The 18,234-nt window shown below is 44.0% G+C and overlaps 1 protein-coding gene across 1 annotated transcript; it reads right to left on the bottom strand.

Annotated features, from left to right (window-relative positions):
- Positions 1-4,732: 4,732 nt before the first annotated feature.
- LOC124006311 (P2Y purinoceptor 2-like) lies at positions 4,733-18,003 on the bottom strand. Its single transcript, XM_046316257.1, has 3 exons — positions 17,887-18,003; positions 7,524-8,393; positions 4,733-6,026 (listed from the first exon to the last, which is right to left on the bottom strand). The coding sequence occupies exons 2-3, from the start codon at positions 8,373-8,375 to the stop codon at positions 5,799-5,801; spliced, it is 1,080 nt and encodes a 359-aa protein (XP_046172213.1). The 5' UTR covers positions 8,376-8,393; positions 17,887-18,003; the 3' UTR covers positions 4,733-5,798.
- Between the last annotated feature and the right edge of the window lie 231 nt (positions 18,004-18,234).

The following is an 18,234-nucleotide window of genomic DNA, read 5'->3' as shown; positions in this document are numbered from 1 at the left end:
ACAGGAATACAAAATCATGACTGACCATACATTACCACAGGAATACAAAATCATGACTGACCATACATTACCACAGGAATACAAAATCATGACTGACCATACATTACCACAGGAATACAAAATCATGACTGACCATACATTACCACAGGAATACAAAATCATGACTGACCATACATTACCACAGGAATACAAAATCATGACTGACCATACATTACCACAGGAATACAAAATCATGACTGACCATACATTACCACAAGAATACAAAATCATGACTGACCCATCTCAATCTTATTCCTTCAGCTGCATTTCAAGTGTTTTCTACTTCTCTTTTTTTTTAGTTATTTAAATAATTTTTGGGGATTAGTGTCTGACATAGCTGCTTGACCGTGGAAACACAGTTTGGGTTTTGCAGTTTACATTTTATAAAGGGTGGATAATAATAATATGATTCATTTGAACTATTATTTTATATTCTGTATGTTGCTGTTTTTGCGGTTCAGAACCATTGTCTGGATTTGATTATTTGTCTGGGTTGAACATGTCCATGTTTTTATCTGGTCTGTTTCATTATGACACGTTATAAACTGCAGAAAAGAAAGGAAAACAACTCCTCTTCTCTACGTTGTAGATTGTATTTATTACGATATTACATTTTTCTGTATGATATTTTTACTCTTGAAATAAAGGAGAGGTTTATTTTGAGTCGTCTGCGTGTGCTATGTGTTATATTGCATGAACACTCAGGGGTAAACATGTGTGTGTGTGTGTGTGTGTGTGTGTGTGTGTGTGTGTGTGTGTGTGTGTGTGTTCAATTACAATGTGTTGTGTCTGTGTGTGTGTGTGATCAAACATGGATGTGACAAACATGTGTGGATGAAGTGTGTGTTGTGGATCAAACATGGATGTTGACAAACATGGATGTGTGGATGTGACAAACATGGATGTGTGGATGATGTTGACAAACATGGATGAAGTTGACAAACATGGATGCGTGTGTGAAGAGAGGATGAGTCTGTATGTTTGTTCAATTACAATGACTGAGGTTGCAAAAAATAGTCTGTTGACAAACATTGATCAAACATGGATGACGTTGACAAACATTGATCAAACATGGATGACGTTGACAAACATGGATGAAGTTCACAAACATGGATGAAGTTGACAAACATGAATGACGTTGACAAACATGGATCAAACATGGATGACGTTGACAAACATGGATGAAGTTGAGAAACATGGATGACGTTGACAAACATGGATGAAGTTGACAAACATGGATGACGTTGACAAACATGGATGAAGTTGACAAACATGGATGACGTTGACAAACATGGATGAAGTTGACAAACATGGATGACGTTGACAAACATGGATGAAGTTGAGAAACATGGATGACGTTGACAAACATGAATGAAGTTGACAAACATGGATGACGTTGACAAACATGGATGAAGTTGACAAACATGGATGAAGTTGACAAACATGGATGACGTTGACAAACATTGATTCACTATCAGCACAGTAAATTGACAGGCTGTCAAGTGTTAAATACATGGAAAGGTGAGACTCTCACAGACACAATGGTTTTCTCCGTTTTGCTCTACGACCCCCCCCCATAAGTGTCCTTGGACTCGTCTGAAGTCGGTACATCCCTTCTGTCTAGCTTCAGAACAGTTTGGGCTACACACCCTGTGTAAAGGTGAGATCCTTCGACATGTACAGTACATATTGGTTGTTTAGCTCTTGGATGCCCACAGGTCTCACAACTCATCTGAAGGTCCACCTGGTACCAGTTAAAAAACATATGGAAATACACTACCGGTCAACCAACTCATTCAAGGGTTGTTCTTTTACTATTTTCTACATTGTAGACATCAAAACTATGAAGACATCAAAACTATTAAAGAACACATATCGAATTATGTAGTAACCAAAAAAAGTGTTAAACAAATCTAAATATATTTGAGATTCTTTAAATAGCCACCTTTTGCCTTTGCACACTCTTGGCATTTTCTCAACCATCTTCATGGGGTAGTCACCTGGAATGCATTTCAATTAACAGGTGTGCCTTGTTAAAAGTACATTTGTGGAATTTCTTTCCTTGTTAATGCGTTTGAGCCAATCAGTTGTGTTGTGACAAGGTAGTGGGGGTATACAGAAGAAAGCCCTATTTGGTAAAAGACCAAGTCCATATTATGGCAAGAACAGCTCAATTAAGCAAAGAGAAATGACAGTCTATCATTACTTTATGACATGGCCAGTCAATAAGGACATTTTAATGAACTTTGAAAGTTTCTTCAAGTGCAGTTGCAAAAACCATCAAGCGCTATGATGAAACTGGCTCTCATGAGGACCACCACAGGAAAGGAAGACCCAGAGTTACTGCTGCTGCAGAGGATAAGTTCATTAGTGTTAACTGCACCTCAGATTGCAGCCCAAATAAATGCTTCACAGAGTTCAAGTTACAGACACATCTCAACATCAACTGTTCAGAGGAGAATCAGGCCATGAAACCACTACTAAAGGACACCAATAAGAAGAAGAGGCTCGCTTGGGCCAAGAAACATGAGCAATGGACATAAGACCGGTGGAAATGTCCTTTGGTCTGGAGTCCAAATTGGAGATGTTTGGTTCCAACCGCCGTGTCTTTCTGAGAGGCGGTGTGGGTGAACGGATGATCTTGGTGGTTGCAGTACTCTGCTGCCTGTGACTGGAACGAATTGCAAAAAGCGCTGAAGTTGGAGACTTTTATCTCCCTCACCAACTTCAAACATCTGCTATCTGAGCAGCTAACCGATCGCTGCAGCTGTACATAGTCTATTGGTAAATAGCCCACCCATTTTCACCTACCTCTTCCCCATACTGTTTATATTTATTTACTTTTCTGCTCTTTTGCACACCAGTATCTCTACCTGTACATGACCATCTGATAATTTATCACTCCAGTGTTAATCTACAAAATAGTAATTATTCGCCTACCTCCTCATGCCTTTTGCACACAATGTATATAGACAATTTTTTTCTACTGTGTTATTGACTTTGATTATTGTGTTATTGGCTTGTTTATTGTGTTATTGACTTGCTTATTGTTTACTCCATGTGTAACTCTGTGTTGTCTGTTCACACTGCTATGCTTTATCTTGGCCAGGTCGCAGTTGTAAATGAGAACGTGTTCTCAACTAGCCTACCTGGTTAAATAAAGGTGTTCTCAACTAGCCTACCTGGTTAAATAAAGATGTTCTCAACTAGCCTACCTGGTTAAATAAAGGTGTTCTCAACTAGCCTACCTGGTTAAATAAAGGTGTTCTCAACTAGCCTACCTGGTTAAATAAAGGTGTTCTCAACTAGCCTACCTGGTTAAATAAAGGTGTTCTCAACTAGCCTACCTGGTTAAATAAAGGTGTTCTCAACTAGCCTACCTGGGTAAATAAAGGTGTTCTCAACTAGCCTACCTGGTTAAATAAAGGTGTTCTCAACTGGCCTACCTGGTTAAATAAAGGTGTTCTCAACTGGCCTACCTGGTTAAATAAAGGTGTTCTCAAATGGCCTACCTGGTTAAATAAAGGTGTTCTCAACTGGCCTACCTGGTTAAATAAAGGTGTTCTCAACTGGCCTACCTGGTTAAATAAAGGTGTTCTCAACTAGCCTACCTGGTTAAATAAAGGTGTTCTCAACTAGCCTACCTGGTTAAATAAAGGTGTTCTCAACTAGCCTACCTGGTTAAATAAAGGTGTTCTCAACTAGCCTACCTGGTTAAATAAAGGTGTTCTCAACTAGCCTACCTGGTTAAATAAAGGTGTTCTAACTAGCCTACCTGGTTAAATAAAGGTGTTCTAACTAGCCTACCTGGTTAAATAAAGGTGTTCTCAACTAGCCTACCTGGTTAAATAAAGGTGTTCTCAACTAGCCTACCTGGTTAAATAAAGGTGTTCTCAACTAGCCTACCTGGTTAAATAAAGGTGTTCTCAACTAGCCTACCTGGTTAAATAAAGGTGTTCTCAACTAGCCTACCTGGTTAAATAAAGGTGTTCTCAACTAGCCTACCTGGTTAAATAAAGGTGTTCTCAACTAGCCTACCTGGTTAAATAAAGGTGTTCTCAACTAGCCTACCTGGTTAAATAAAGGTGTTCTCAACTAGCCTACCTGGTTAAATAAAGGTGTTCTAACTAGCCTACCTGGTTAAATAAAGGTGAAATAATAAATAAATACATCTCTGCATGTGTATTTCCCACCGTGAGGCATGGAGGAGGTGTTATGGTCTGGGGGTGCTTTGCTGATGTGACTGTCTGTGATTTATTTAGAATTTAAGGCTCACCAGCATGGCTACCACAGCATTCTGCAGCAATACTCCATCCCATCTGGTTTGGGCTTAGTGGGACAATAATTCGTTTTTCAACAGGACAATGACCCAACACACCTCGAGGCTGGGCAAGGGCTATTTTACCAAGAAGGAGAGCGATGGTGTGCTGCATCAGATGACCTGGACTCCACAATCCCCCGACCTCAACCCAATTGAGATGGTTTGGGATGAGTCGAACTGCAGAGTGAAGGAAAAAGCAGCCAGCAAGTGCTCAGCATATGTGGGAACTCCTTCGTGGCTGTTGGAAAAGCATTCCAGGTGAAGCTGGTTGAGAGAATGCCAAGTGTGCAAAGCTGTCATCAAGGCAAAAGGGTTGCTATTTGAAGAATCTCAAATATAAAATATGTTTTTTGGTTACAACTCTTTGTTGGTTACAACATGATTCCATATGTGTTATTTCATAGTTTTGATGTTTTCACTATTATTCTACAAAGTAGAAAATAGTAAAAACAAAGAAAAACCCTTGAATGAGTCGGTGTTCTTAAACATTTGACCAGTAGAGTCAAAAATAAGGGCTTAAATACATGTCCAAAAACACATACAAACACATGTTTCCTGGTCTTATATCGTTCAGATATGATAGACACTTCAGAACAAACTGCCTTTAGTTTTTTTGTGGGGGACTCTGTTGTAGTGAATCTGTTATTTAATGCATTTGTATTTTTTGATATTTCAAGGGGTCTTACAATTCAAAATCAAAAAGCTAAATGATCCTTGGTATGACCTTCTTAAACAATGCACCCCTCCTTCTCCCTCCGGCTTAGACAGGGCTTAGACTCTTACGGGTTAAGCATGAGTTTTTTCTTAGTAATTTGTAGTTGTGCCAGCTAGCAGTGAGCCTGTGTTGCTTCTATAAAGCTCTCTGTCTGGATTATATCCAGCTCCATCTGTGAGTCTTTGGGATGTTAATTCATGACTTTCCAGACACACCCAAGAACCTGCCCAAGTCATGCCTGGAGCTGAACAACTTTCTCTGAATGCTCTTACGAGGAGGTCCTCTTAAGACTGATTTACAGTCTGTGTGTGGTGTATGTAATCCTGAAGAAAGGTTTGTTAGATACACTACAATCAGCGGCCCCTAAAATATATATTTACTGTTTATTGTGATTACAGTATCACTAACATCCCTGACATGTTATAACAGCATCTATTCTCTCTAAACCCTCAGCATCAACCAGTGTATTTCTTCCTGCCTTTAGCTTCCTTAGCTAAGTCAATGAGTTACTCTATTCCCCTCTCACTTTCAAGACATCTGGTATTTCTATTGTATGTTGTAATCTCCCAGTATTTACCAGTCAGGGAAAGAACATTCAGTAAAATATCATGACATACATTCTCCTTCAAACAGGCTAATAATATGGGCTAAATAATATTCCGTTTAGAGGAGCCAGTCATCCTTCCAGTGTGTTTGTCCAATGGAGTTCACTCGGTTCCGTAGCTATTCAGTACATAGATTGACTCTCCTGACAGTCAGTGCTGCTTCGAAAGGGCCGCCATCACGCTTCCTGGTTTCCTTGGCGATGCTCTGATTTTTGTTGCCGAGGTTACTACGGAAATCCTGCCCAGCCATGAAGTAAAGGACGGGATCCACACAGCTGTTGGCGCTGGCCAGGGGGCGTGTCACCATATAGGCCAGGCTGGACGCCTTCAGCAGCTCACAGCTCACCTGGGGATGAATACAAGAACACATGATTGAAAGGTAAACGCTGCAGATATCCTCTCGATATGGCAAAGACCTTTATATGTCAAGGATAATGACAATATCAACAATCATAATAGCAGTGGAATTGAGCCTGAGCCAGCTGGAGCCAGCCTCCTGCACCTTGGGTGAAAGGTGAATCTACCTGGAGCCAGCCTCCTGCACCTTGGGTGAAAGGTGAATCTACCTGGAGCCAGCCTCCTGCACCTTGGGTGAAAGGTGAATCTACCTGGAGCCAGCCTCCTGCACCTTGGGTGAAAGGTGAATCTACCTGGAGCCAGCCTCCTGCACCTTGGGTGAAAGGTGAATCTACCTGGAGCCAGCCTCCTGCACCTTGGGTGAAAGGTGAATCTACCTGGAGCCAGCCTCCTGCACCTTGGGTGAAAGGTGAATCTACCTGGAGCCAGCCTCCTGCACCTTGGGTGAAAGGTGAATCTACCTGGAGCCAGCCTCCTGCACCTTGGGTGAAAGGTGAATCTACCTGGAGCCAGCCTCCTGCACCTTGGGTGAAAGGTGAATCTACCTGGAGCCAGCCTCCTGCACCTTGGGTGAAAGGTGAATCTACCTGGAGCCAGCCTCCTGCACCTTGGGTGAAAGGTGAATCTACCTGGAGCCAGCCTCCTGCACCTTGGGTGAAAGGTGAATCTACCTGGAGCCAGCCTCCTGCACCTTGGGTGAAAGGTGAATCTACCTGGAGCCAGCCTCCTGCACCTTGGGTGAAAGGTGAATCTACCTGGAGCCAGCCTCCTGCACCTTGGGTGAAAGGTGAATCTACCTGGAGCCAGCCTCCTGCACCTTGGGTGAAAGGTGAATCTACCTGGAGCCAGCCTCCTGCACCTTGGGTGAAAGGTGAATCTACCTGGAGCCAGCCTCCTGCACCTTGGGTGAAAGGTGAATCTACCTGGAGCCAGCCTCCTGCACCTTGGGTGAAAGGTGAATCTACCTGGAGCCAGCCTCCTGCACCTTGGGTGAAAGGTGAATCTACCTGGAGCCAGCCTCCTGCCCTTGGGTGAAAGGTGAATCTACCTGGAGCCAGCCTCCTGCACCTTGGGTGAAAGGTGAATGGAGCCAGCCTACCTGGGTGAAAGCCAGCCTCCTGCACCCTGGGTGAAAGGTGAATCTACCTGGAACCAGCCTACTGCACCTTGGGTGAAAGGTGAATCTACCTGGAGCCAGCCTCCTGCACCTTGGGTGAAAGGTGAATCTACCTGGAGCCAGCCTCCTGCACCCTGGGTGAAAGGTGAATCTACCTGGAGCCAGCCTCCTGCATCTTGGGTGAAAGGTGAATCTACCTGGAGCCAGCCTCCTGCACCTTGGGTGAAAGGTGAATCTACCTGGAGCCAGCCTCCTGCACCCTGGGTGAAAGGTGAATCTACCTGGAGCCAGCCTCCTGCACCTTGGGTGAAAGGTGAAGCCAGGCAGAGCCTTTAAAAGTGTAGTTTTCCAGTGGTTGTGGTACTGTACCTGGGAGGGATCCATCTGCTCCAGGTATCTGAGGAAATAGTACAGACTTCTGGTCAGGTGGAAGGGTAGGAAACACAGCATGAACGCTGCTAACACAATGATTATCATCTTCACAGACTTCTGTTTGGAGCGATGAGGAGCGATCCTCCCGACTCCCCTCGACTGGCTCCCTCCTGCCCCCCAGGTGGGCTCCAGAAGCTTCCTCACCATCAGTCCATAGCACACCATCACCACCATGAAGGGGAAGGCAAACAGCAGCATAGATACCACCAAGCTGTACACTAGGAAGTCATGAAATAACTCTGGACTGGTGGTGTCGAAACACACCCTCTCCGTTCCCTCGTCCCTGGTCCGTGAGAAGTAGAGCACGGGAGCCTGGCACATCAGCACACACGCCCACACCGCCACAGACACCAGCCGGGCTCTCCTGGCGTTGACCCAGCTTAGGGACCTAATCGGGTAACACACACCCAGAAAGCGGTGCAGGCTGATGCAGCACAGGAACAGGATGGAACCGTAGAGGTTAGCATAGAACAGGAAGCGGATGAGTTTGCAGAACGGTTCGCTGAAGGGCCAGTCGTTCTCGTCGGCGTAGTAGTAGATTAGGAAGGGTAGGGTGAGGATGTAGAGGGTGTCGCACACTGTCAGGTTGAACATGTACACCGTGGAGGGCTTCCACAGTTTTGTACGGAACAGGATCACGTACATGGCCGTGAAGTTCAGGGCTAGGCCAATCACGAAGACCAGAGTGTAGCTGACAGGAAGCAGGATGTACTTGAAGTCCTCCTTGAAGCGACAGCGGCAGTTTTGCCCGCTGCTCTCATTGGTTGAGTGGTTGGTGAAGGTAGCCATCTTTGTTCATAAACAGATCTGAGGAAGGTACAGAGGTTTACTGATATGCGCGCACACACACACACACACACACACACACACACACACACACACACACACACACACACACACACACACACACACACACACACACACACACACACACACACACACACACACACACACACACACACACACACACACACACACACACACACACACACACACACACACACACACACACATACATAGAAGCTAAAGTGGGATAGTAATGGTAAAACTGTATTAGCCAATTGTATAACTCTTCACACTACGGCTATGGCTAAACACTCCAAAGCTATGACTAAATGTCTCTGTTTACTTGCTTCCAAGCGCATATGCATGAATGCCGCAGCTGGAATCTGAAGCTCATTTTGGCATAATACCCATAATTCCTTCATATGTATCTTTCCTAAATGCCAAGATAAGAGAGGGAGGAGTGGAGGAAGAGGGATGTTTTGTCCTTTTCACATGAGGACGAGGAGATAGTGATTGATGTCCGAGCTGTTCCAACAGGTAGTTAGTGATCCATTGAGAAGTTATTGTCCTATTCGGATAGGTCATGACAACAGGATATGATAACTAGGGTCTCAAAGGGAGGCTATATTACTGGAAACTTTCAAAAGTTTACCAGTAAACTACCAGAATTGTGGTATCTTTCAAGGATTTTATGTAATCTATCACAATACATCTAGTGGCCCCTTTTGGGTACTTCAGATTATCACAGGTGTCTAATAGTCTCTGGCCCTCTGTGTGGTCTAATCACAGGTGTCTAATAGTCTCTGGCCCTCTGTGTGGTCTAATCACAGGTGTCTAATAGTCTCTGGCCCTCTGTGTGGTCTAATCACAGGTGTCTAATAGTCTCTGGCCCTCTGTGTGGTCTAATCACAGGTGTCTAATAGTCTCTGGCCCTCTGTGTGGTCTAATCACAGGTGTCTAATAGTCTCTGGCCCTCTGTGTGGTCTAATCACAGGTGTCTAATAGTCTCTGGCCCTCTGTGTGGTCTAATCACAAGTGTCTAATAGTCTCTGGCCCTCTGTGTGGTCTAATCACAGGTGTCTAATAGTCTCTGGCCCTCTGTGTGGTCTTATCACATGTGTCTAATAGTCTCTGGCCCTCTGTGTGGTCTAATCACAGGTGTCTAATAGTCTCTGGCCCTCTGTGTGGTCTTATCACAGGTGTCTAATAGTCTCTGGCCTTCTGTGTGGTCTAATCACAGGTGTCTAATAGTCTCTGGCCCTCTGTGTGGTCTAATCACAGGTGTCTAATAGTCTCTGGCCCTCTGTGTGGTCTAATCACAGGTGTCTAATAGTCTCTGGCCCTCTGTGTGGTCTAATCACAGGTGTCTAATAGTCTCTGGCCCTCTGTGTGGTCTAATCACAGGTGTCTAATAGTCTCTGGCCCTCTGTGTGGTCTAATCACAGGTGTCTAATAGTCTCTGGCCCTCTGTGTGGTCTAATCACAGGTGTCTAATAGTCTCTGGCCCTCTGTGTGGTCTAATCACAGGTGTCTAATAGTCTCTGGCCCTCTGTGTGGTCTAATCACAGGTGTCTAATAGTCTCTGGCCCTCTGTGTGGTCTTATCACAGGTGTCTAATAGTCTCTGGCCCTCTGTGTGGTCTAATCACAGGTGTCTAATAGTCTCTGGCCCTCTGTGTGGTCTAATTACAGGTGTCTAATAGTCTCTGGCCCTCTGTGTGGTCTAATCACAGGTGTCTAATAGTCTCTGGCCCTCTGTGTGGTCTAATCACAGGTGTCTAATAGTCTCTGGCCCTCTGTGTGGTCCAATCACAGGTGTCTAATAGTCTCTGGCCCTCTGTGTGGTCTAATCACAGGTGTCTAATAGTCTCTGGCCCTCTGTGTGGTCCAATCACAGGTGTCTAATAGTCTCTGGCCCTCTGTGTGGTCCAATCACAGGTGTCTAATAGTCTCTGGCCCTCTGTGTGGTCTAATCACAGGTGTCTAATAGTCTCTGGCCCTCTGTGTGGTCCTATCATATGTACAAAAAATGAAATAAATGAATCAGATGATTAAAAAAATAAATAAATTGGATGACAAAGCTGTAAAACATCATCCTAAATATAAACCATAAATTTAGTGAATACCATTGGTGTTTAATATGAAGGTTTCAGCATGAAATATATATATATATTTTACATACTTATATTTATTTTACTATGTCAATATGTATTTGCTGTCAAACTAGTGTCAATTGTGGGGGAAAAAAGTAACTACTTGGAAGAGTTCATTGAGAATAATGCTATCGTTGATTAGATGATTTAAAAACAATAATTTGTACATTATCTCGAACCATCTGGTTTGAACCATATCTACTAGAAACTCATGTACAATATGGACACATAGAAACAAAATTAATATTATACTGTATATGAATAATACAGTTCTTTTTTAAAAGTTATTGAAGTATAAATGACCAAATTCACAATAGATTTCCATAGATGTTTTCTTAATTACCAAAATTAATTCTGGTAACTTTCATAAATTACGGGTATCTTAGCAACCCTAACGATAATACACAGAAACACACACGACATGGTACAGCAACACAATTAATATGAATATATTGTCATAACATAGAGACACACACGATATGGTACAGCAACACAATTAGCATGAATATATTGTCATAACATAGAGACACACACGACATGGTACAGCAACACAATTAGCATGAATGTGGTGTTTCCACTTTGCGATGACGAAGATCGAATCCATGAGATGAAGATGGCAGGTGAGTATTTTACAGTTGCCTCACATTACTGTAAACGGTTAACTTTTCAACAGCTTCCATATATGGACCTACTGTAAGTATACAACAGACTCATAGACAAACACACACACACACACACACACACACACACACACACACACACACACACACACACACACACACACACACACACACACACACACACACACACACACACACACACACACACACACACACACACACACACACACACACACACACACACACATAAAAAACAAATAGGATCACCTACGGTGACAAGCATACCATGTGTGTACAGGCTGCATGTGGATTGAAAGACACAGACACACGGCTCTGGGGGAAAAGTCTTCTGTATCGAAAACCTAAAACGTTCTTCAACGGGTTCTGCTATGGGGACAGCAGACGAACCCTTTTAGGTTGTAGTTAGCACGTTTTTCCCCCCTAAGAGTTTACATTACATCATACGTTTTAACAGATGAGCTGGTTAGCTAACTCAATTCAATTTAAAGGGCTTTATTGGCATGGGAAATATATGTTAACATTGCCAAAGCAAGTGAAGTAGATAATATACAAAAGTGAAATAAACAATCCAAAAAATGAAGGTAAACATCACATTCACAGAAGAATAAAGACAATTGAAATGTCATATTATGTGCAAATATTTAAAGTACAAAAGCGAACATAAATAAGGGTTCTCTCTTTCTCTGTCTCTCTCTCTCTCTCCACAGACTCTCTCTCTCTCTCTCTCTCTCTCTCTCTCTCTCTCTCTCTCTCCACAGACTCTCTTTCTCTCTCTGTCTCTCTCTCTTTCTCTCTACAGTCTCTCTCTTTCTCTCTACAGTCTCTCTCTCTCCCTCTCTCTCTCTACAGTCTCTCTCTCCCCTCTCTCTCTCTCTCTCTCTCTCTCTCTCTCTCTCTCTCTCTCTCTCTCTCTCTCTCCCTCTCCTCTCTCTCCACAAACTTTCTCTCTCTCTCTCCCTCTCTCTCACTCTCTCTCTCTCTAGTCTCTCTCTCTCTCTCTCTCTCTCTCTCTCTCTCTCTCTCTCTCTCTCTCTCTCTCTCTCTCTCTCTCTCTCTCCACAGACTCTCTCTCTCCCACAGACTCTCTCTCTCTTTCGCTCTCTCTTTCTCTCTACAGTCTCTCTCTCTCTCTCTCTCTCTCTCTCTCTCTCTCTAAAGTCTCTCTCTCTCCCCTCTCTCTCTCTCCCCCTCTCTCTCTCTCTCTCTCTCTCTCTCTCTCTCTCTCTCTCTCTCTCTCTCTCTCTCTCTCTCTCTCTCTCTCTCTCCCTCTCTCTCTCTCTCTCTCTCTCTCTCTCTCTCTCTCTCTCTCTCTCTCTCTCTCTCTCTCTCTCTCTCTCTCCACAGACTTTCTCTCTCTCCCTCTCTCTCTCTCTCTCTCTCTCTCTCTCTCTCTCTCTCTCTCTCTCTCTCTCTCTCTCTCTCTCTCTCTCTCTCTCTCTCTCTCTCTCTCTCTCTCTCTCTCTCTCTCTCTCCACAGACTCTCTCTCTCTCCACAGACTCTCTCTCTCTTTCTCTCTCTCTTTCTCTCTCTCTTTCTCTCTCTCTTTCTCTCTACAGTCTCTCTCTCTCCCTCTCTCTCTCTCCCTCTCTCTCTCTACAGTCTCTCTCTCTCCCCCCTCTCTCTCTCTAAAGTCTCTCCCCCCTCTCTCTCTCTCTCTCTCTCTCTCTCTCTCTCTCTCTCTCTCTCTCTCTCACAGACTCTCTCTCTCTCCACAGACTCTCTCTCTCTTTCTCTCTCTCTTTCTCTCTACAGTCTCTCTCTCCCTCTCTCTCTCCCTCTCTCTCTCTAAAGTCTCTCTCTCTCCCCTCTCTCTCTCTAAAGTCTCTCTCTCTCCCCCTCTCTCTCTCTCTCCCCCCCCCCCTCTCTCTCTCTCTCTCTCTCTCTCTCTCTCTCTCTCTCTCTCTCTCTCTCTCTCTCTCTCTCTCTCTCTCTCTCTCTCTCTCCCCTCTCTCTCTCTCTCCACAGACTTTATCTCTCTCTCTCTCTCTCTCTCTCTCTCTCTCTCTCTCTCTCTCTCTCTCTCTCTCTCTCTCTCTCTCTCTCTCTCTCTCTCTCTCTCTCTCTCTCTCTCTCTCTAGTCTCTCTCTCTCTCTCTCTCTCTCTCTCTCTCTCTCTCTCTCTCTCTCTCTCTCTCTCTCTCTCTCTCTCTCTCTCTCTCCACAGACTCTCTCTCCACAGACTCTCTCTCTCTTTCTCTCTCTCTTTCTCTCTCTCTTTCTCTCTACAGTCTCTCTCTCTCTCTCTACAGTCTCTCTCTCTCCCTCTCTCTCTCTCCCTCTCTCTCTCTACAGTCTCTCTCTCTCCCCCTCTCTCTCTAAAGTCTCTCTCTCCCCCTCTCTCTCTCTCTCTCCCTCTCTCCCTCTCTCTCTCTCTCTCCCTCTCTCCCCCTCTCTCTCTCTACAGTAGTAGCTAATACCAATTCTAGTTACTCACAGTTAGAACAGCTGCTCCAGTCTTATTAAAGCAAAACACTCCAGTTGTGTTCAGCAACTATGTCCAACTTCTGTACTAGACTCTAACGACAACAAAATAATAGATTACTGATGCAATACTTCAGCCAGAGGAGTTTGTGTCTGCCCTGTCACTATCAGCTGGTTATGCCTACTGGTTAGGCCTACTGGTTAGGCCTACTGGTTAGGCCTACTCACGAAGATACTCCCAATGCTTCTTCCTCTCAGAGATACACAGAATGCTTTCCACAATGTGTCTCCATGCTCATGTGTGAGTCTGTGTGACTGACAGTCATGTTTGTCACGCTTCAGCCTGCACACACACACAGACAGGGAGACAGGGAGGGACTCATGATCAACATTTACCTACTGTATGTAACAGTTTACCGATGGCCCGGTCCGTCTTCTGGAAAGTACAAGTTGCCCCTTTTGATTCTAGAACTCACTCTGCACTTTGTTTGGTTAATGATCCATGTGAATCTAGCAATTATGACAATTATATGATTTCCTATGATACCCTTTCTTAAGCTTTTGTTAGTATATCACTAACAATCACAATATTATATTACTTATCTGTACGTCTATAACTAATACAAGTTGATTTATGTGTTTGTCGAGAGTCAATACAAAAGGAAACCCTCTCTGAGCAGATCTCAGCTGTAGATACTGCCTTTGTCTTTCTCTACAGACAGACAGACAGCTCAACAGACAGACAGCTCAACAGACAGCTCAACAAACAGACAGCTCAACAGACAGACAGCTCAACAGACAGCTCAACAGACAGCTCAACAGACAGCTCAACAGACAGACAGCTCAACAGACAGCTCAACAAACAGACAGCTCAACAGACAGCTCAACAGACAGCTCAACAGACAGACAGCTCAACAGACAGACAGCTCAACAAACAGACAGCTCAACAGACAGACAGCTCAACAGACAGACAGCTCAACAAACAGACAGCTCAACAGACAGCTCAACAGACAGACAGCTCAACAGACAGCTCAACAAACAGACAGCTCAACAGACAGCTCAACAGACAGCTCAACAGACAGACAGCTCAACAGACAGACAGCTCAACAAACAGACAGCTCAACAGACAGACAGCTCAACAGACAGACAGCTCAACAAACAGCTCAACAGACAGACAGCTCAACAGACAGACAGCTCAACAGACAGCTCAACAAACAGACAGCTCAACAGACAGACGGATCAACAGACAGACAGCTCAACAGATAGCTCAACAGACAGACAGCTCAACAGACAGACAGCTCAACAGACAGCTCAACAGACAGTTCAACAAACAGACAGCTCAACAGATAGCTCAACAAACAGACAGCTCAACAGACAGACAGCTCAACAGACAGCTCAATAGACAGACAGCTCAACAGACAGACAGCTCAACATACAGACAGCTCAACAGACAGACAGCTCAACAGACAGACAGCTCAACAGACAGCCCAACAGACAGACAGCTCAACAGACAGACAGCTCAACAGACAGCTCAACAAACAGACAGCTCAACAGACAGACGGATCAACAGACAGACAGCTCAACAGATAGCTCAACAGACAGACAGCTCAACAGACAGACAGCTCAACAGACAGCTCAACAGACAGTTCAACAAACAGACAGCTCAACAGATAGCTCAACAAACAGACAGCTCAACAGACAGACAGCTCAACAGACAGACAGCTCAACAGACAGACAGCTCAACAGACAGCTCAACAAACCGCTCAACAGTCAGACAGCTCAACAGACAGCTCAACAGACCGCTCAACAGACAGACAGCTCAACAAACAGACAGCTCAACAGACAGACAGCTCAACAGACAGCTCAACAGACAGCTCAACAGACAGAAAGCTCAACAGACAGCTCAACAGACAGACAGCTCAACAGACAGCTCAATAGACAGACAGCTCAACAGACAGACAGCTCAACAGACAGCTCAACAGACAGACAGCTCAACAGACAGACAGCTCAACAGACCGCTCAACAGACAGACAGCTCAACAGACAGACAGCTCAACAGACAGCTCAACAGACAGACAGCTCAACAGACAGACAGCTCAACAGACCGCTCAACAGACAGACAGCTCAACAGACAGACAGCTCAACAGACAGCTCAACAGACAGAGCCGTATGAATAATAAACCAATGAGTGAAATTTCACCGGGGTTAAAGAATATCTGTAGCAGTGGCTCTTGAATGGCTGAGGTTTGGATTTGGATTTTGAATAATTTGTTGGTCCCAAAAAGTCCTCACAACTATAGTAAGACATACCTCTGTGTGTGTGTGTGTGCGTGTGGTCAGTTATGACCTACCTGAAGCTTTTTGAGTTATTGTAACACATCAAGTAAATAAAACCAATGTTATAGACAGGACCCAGTTTCAATCCAGACCCATCAGAAATCAATCACAACCTACAGTAGGCTTCGACCCACAAGGAATCAATCACAACCTACAGTAGGCTGCGACCCACAAGGAATCAATCACAACCTACAGTAGGCTTCGACCCACAAGGAATCAATCACAACCTACAGTAGGCTTCGACCCACAAGGAATCAATCACAACCTGCAGTAGGCTTCGACCCACAAGGAATCAATCACAACCTGCAGTAGGCTTCGACCCACAAGGAATCAATCACAACCTGCAGTAGGCTTCGACCCACAAGGAATCAATCACAACCTGCAGTAGGCTTCGACCCACAAGGAATCAATCACAACCTGCAGTAGGCTTCGACCCACAAGGAATCAATCACAACCTGCAGTAGGCTTCGACCCACAAGGAATCAATCACAACCTGCAGTAGGCTTCACCCACAAGGAATCAAACACAACCTGTAGTAGGCTTCGACCCACAAGGAATCAATCACAACCTGCAGTAGGCTTCGACCCACAAGGAATCAATCACAACCTGCAGTAGGCTTCAACCCACAAGGAATCAATCACAACCTGCAGTAGACTTCGACCCACAAGGAATCAATCACAACCTGCAGTAGGCTTCGACCCACAAGGAATCAATCACAACCTGCAGTATGCTTCGACCCACAAGGAATCAATCACAACCTACAGTATGCTTCGACAATCAAGGAATCGATCACAACCCACCGCTAGGAAAACACTGCTCCATATCACATACACATAACTATTCTCCACATCTGACACACAAGTTAGCCGGGACAGGAACAGGGCAAGCTCACAAATCTCTTTAGGCTTTTATGTGAAAGTAAACTGACAAATAGACAATGACCCAAGTGTTGCACCACACACATTACCCACAAATGTTACTGTAATCTATACTACACACACATTATACACAAACATTACTGTAATCTATACTATACACCCATTATACACAAACATTACTGTAATCTATACTACACACACATTACCCACAAACCTTACTGTAATCTATACTACACACCCATTATACACAAACGTTACTGTAATCTATACTACACACCCATTATACACAAACATTACTGTAATCTATACTACACACCCATTATACACAAACATTACTGTAATCTATACTACACACCCATTATAGAACAAACATTACTGCAATCTATACTACACACCCATTATACACAAACATTACTGTAATCTATACTACACACCCATTATAGAACAAACATTACTGTAATCTACACTACACACACATTACCCACAAACATTACTGTAATCTATACTACACACCCATTATACACAAACATTACTGTAATCTATACTACACACCCATTATACACAAACATTACTGTAATCTATACTACACACCCATTATACACAAACATTACTGTAATCTATACTACACACCCATTATACACAAACATTACTGTAATCTATACTACACACCCATTATAGAACAAACATTACTGCAATCTATACTACACACCCATTATACACAAACATTACTGTAATCTATACTACACACCCATTATAGAACAAACATTACTGCAATCTATACTACAAACCCATTACACACAAACTGTACTGTAATCCACACTACACACCCATTATACACAAACATTACTGTAATCTATACTACACACCCATTACACACAAACTGTACTGTAATCCACACTACACACCCATTATACACAAACATTACTGTAATCTATACTACACACCCATTACACAAAAACTGTACTGTAATCCACACTACACACCCATTATACACAAACATTACTGTAATCTATACTACACACCCATTACACACAAACTGCACTGTAATCTGTGATCACAGGTATAAACATCAACGCTGAGACTGACCTGACTGACTGGCGAAACGCAGACCCTCCTGGGTAGATATAAAACCGCACCACACCTTAATGCACAGATGATTAAGGAGATCTTAAAGAAGTACAGTCGGATAGATGGCAGCCCCCCCCCACACCCACCCCCACCCTCTCTCTGTGGTATAGAGCTGTGTATGGGTGGTGAGAGAGGTGCGAGAAGTGAGAAATGTCTTACCGGTTCCAAAAACACAGTGTATTAATGATTACATGACCTTAAGCATAAACCATAAACCCTAGGCCTGCTCCTCGCTCAGTTCTCTCTGCTCTGGGGCAAAGCTCTGTCAACACACTGGTCCACCTGGATGATTAACCAGCTGTCACG

This window comes from Oncorhynchus gorbuscha, linkage group LG19 (genome assembly GCF_021184085.1).
Source record: "Oncorhynchus gorbuscha isolate QuinsamMale2020 ecotype Even-year linkage group LG19, OgorEven_v1.0, whole genome shotgun sequence".
NCBI classification, from domain to species: domain Eukaryota; kingdom Metazoa; phylum Chordata; class Actinopteri; order Salmoniformes; family Salmonidae; genus Oncorhynchus; species Oncorhynchus gorbuscha.
This window is presented reverse-complemented; position numbering and strand designations above follow the sequence as displayed.

Bases quoted from the DNA above. Each gene is read 5' to 3' on its own strand.
- LOC124006311 (XM_046316257.1), bottom strand. From the start codon at position 8,375: ATGGCTACCTTCACCAACCACTCAACCAATGAGAGCAGCGGGCAAAAC. The intron at 6,027-7,523 runs GTACAGTACCAC...ATTCATCCCCAG, and splicing joins AGCAGATGGATCCCTCCCAG to GTGAGCTGTGAGCTGCTGAA.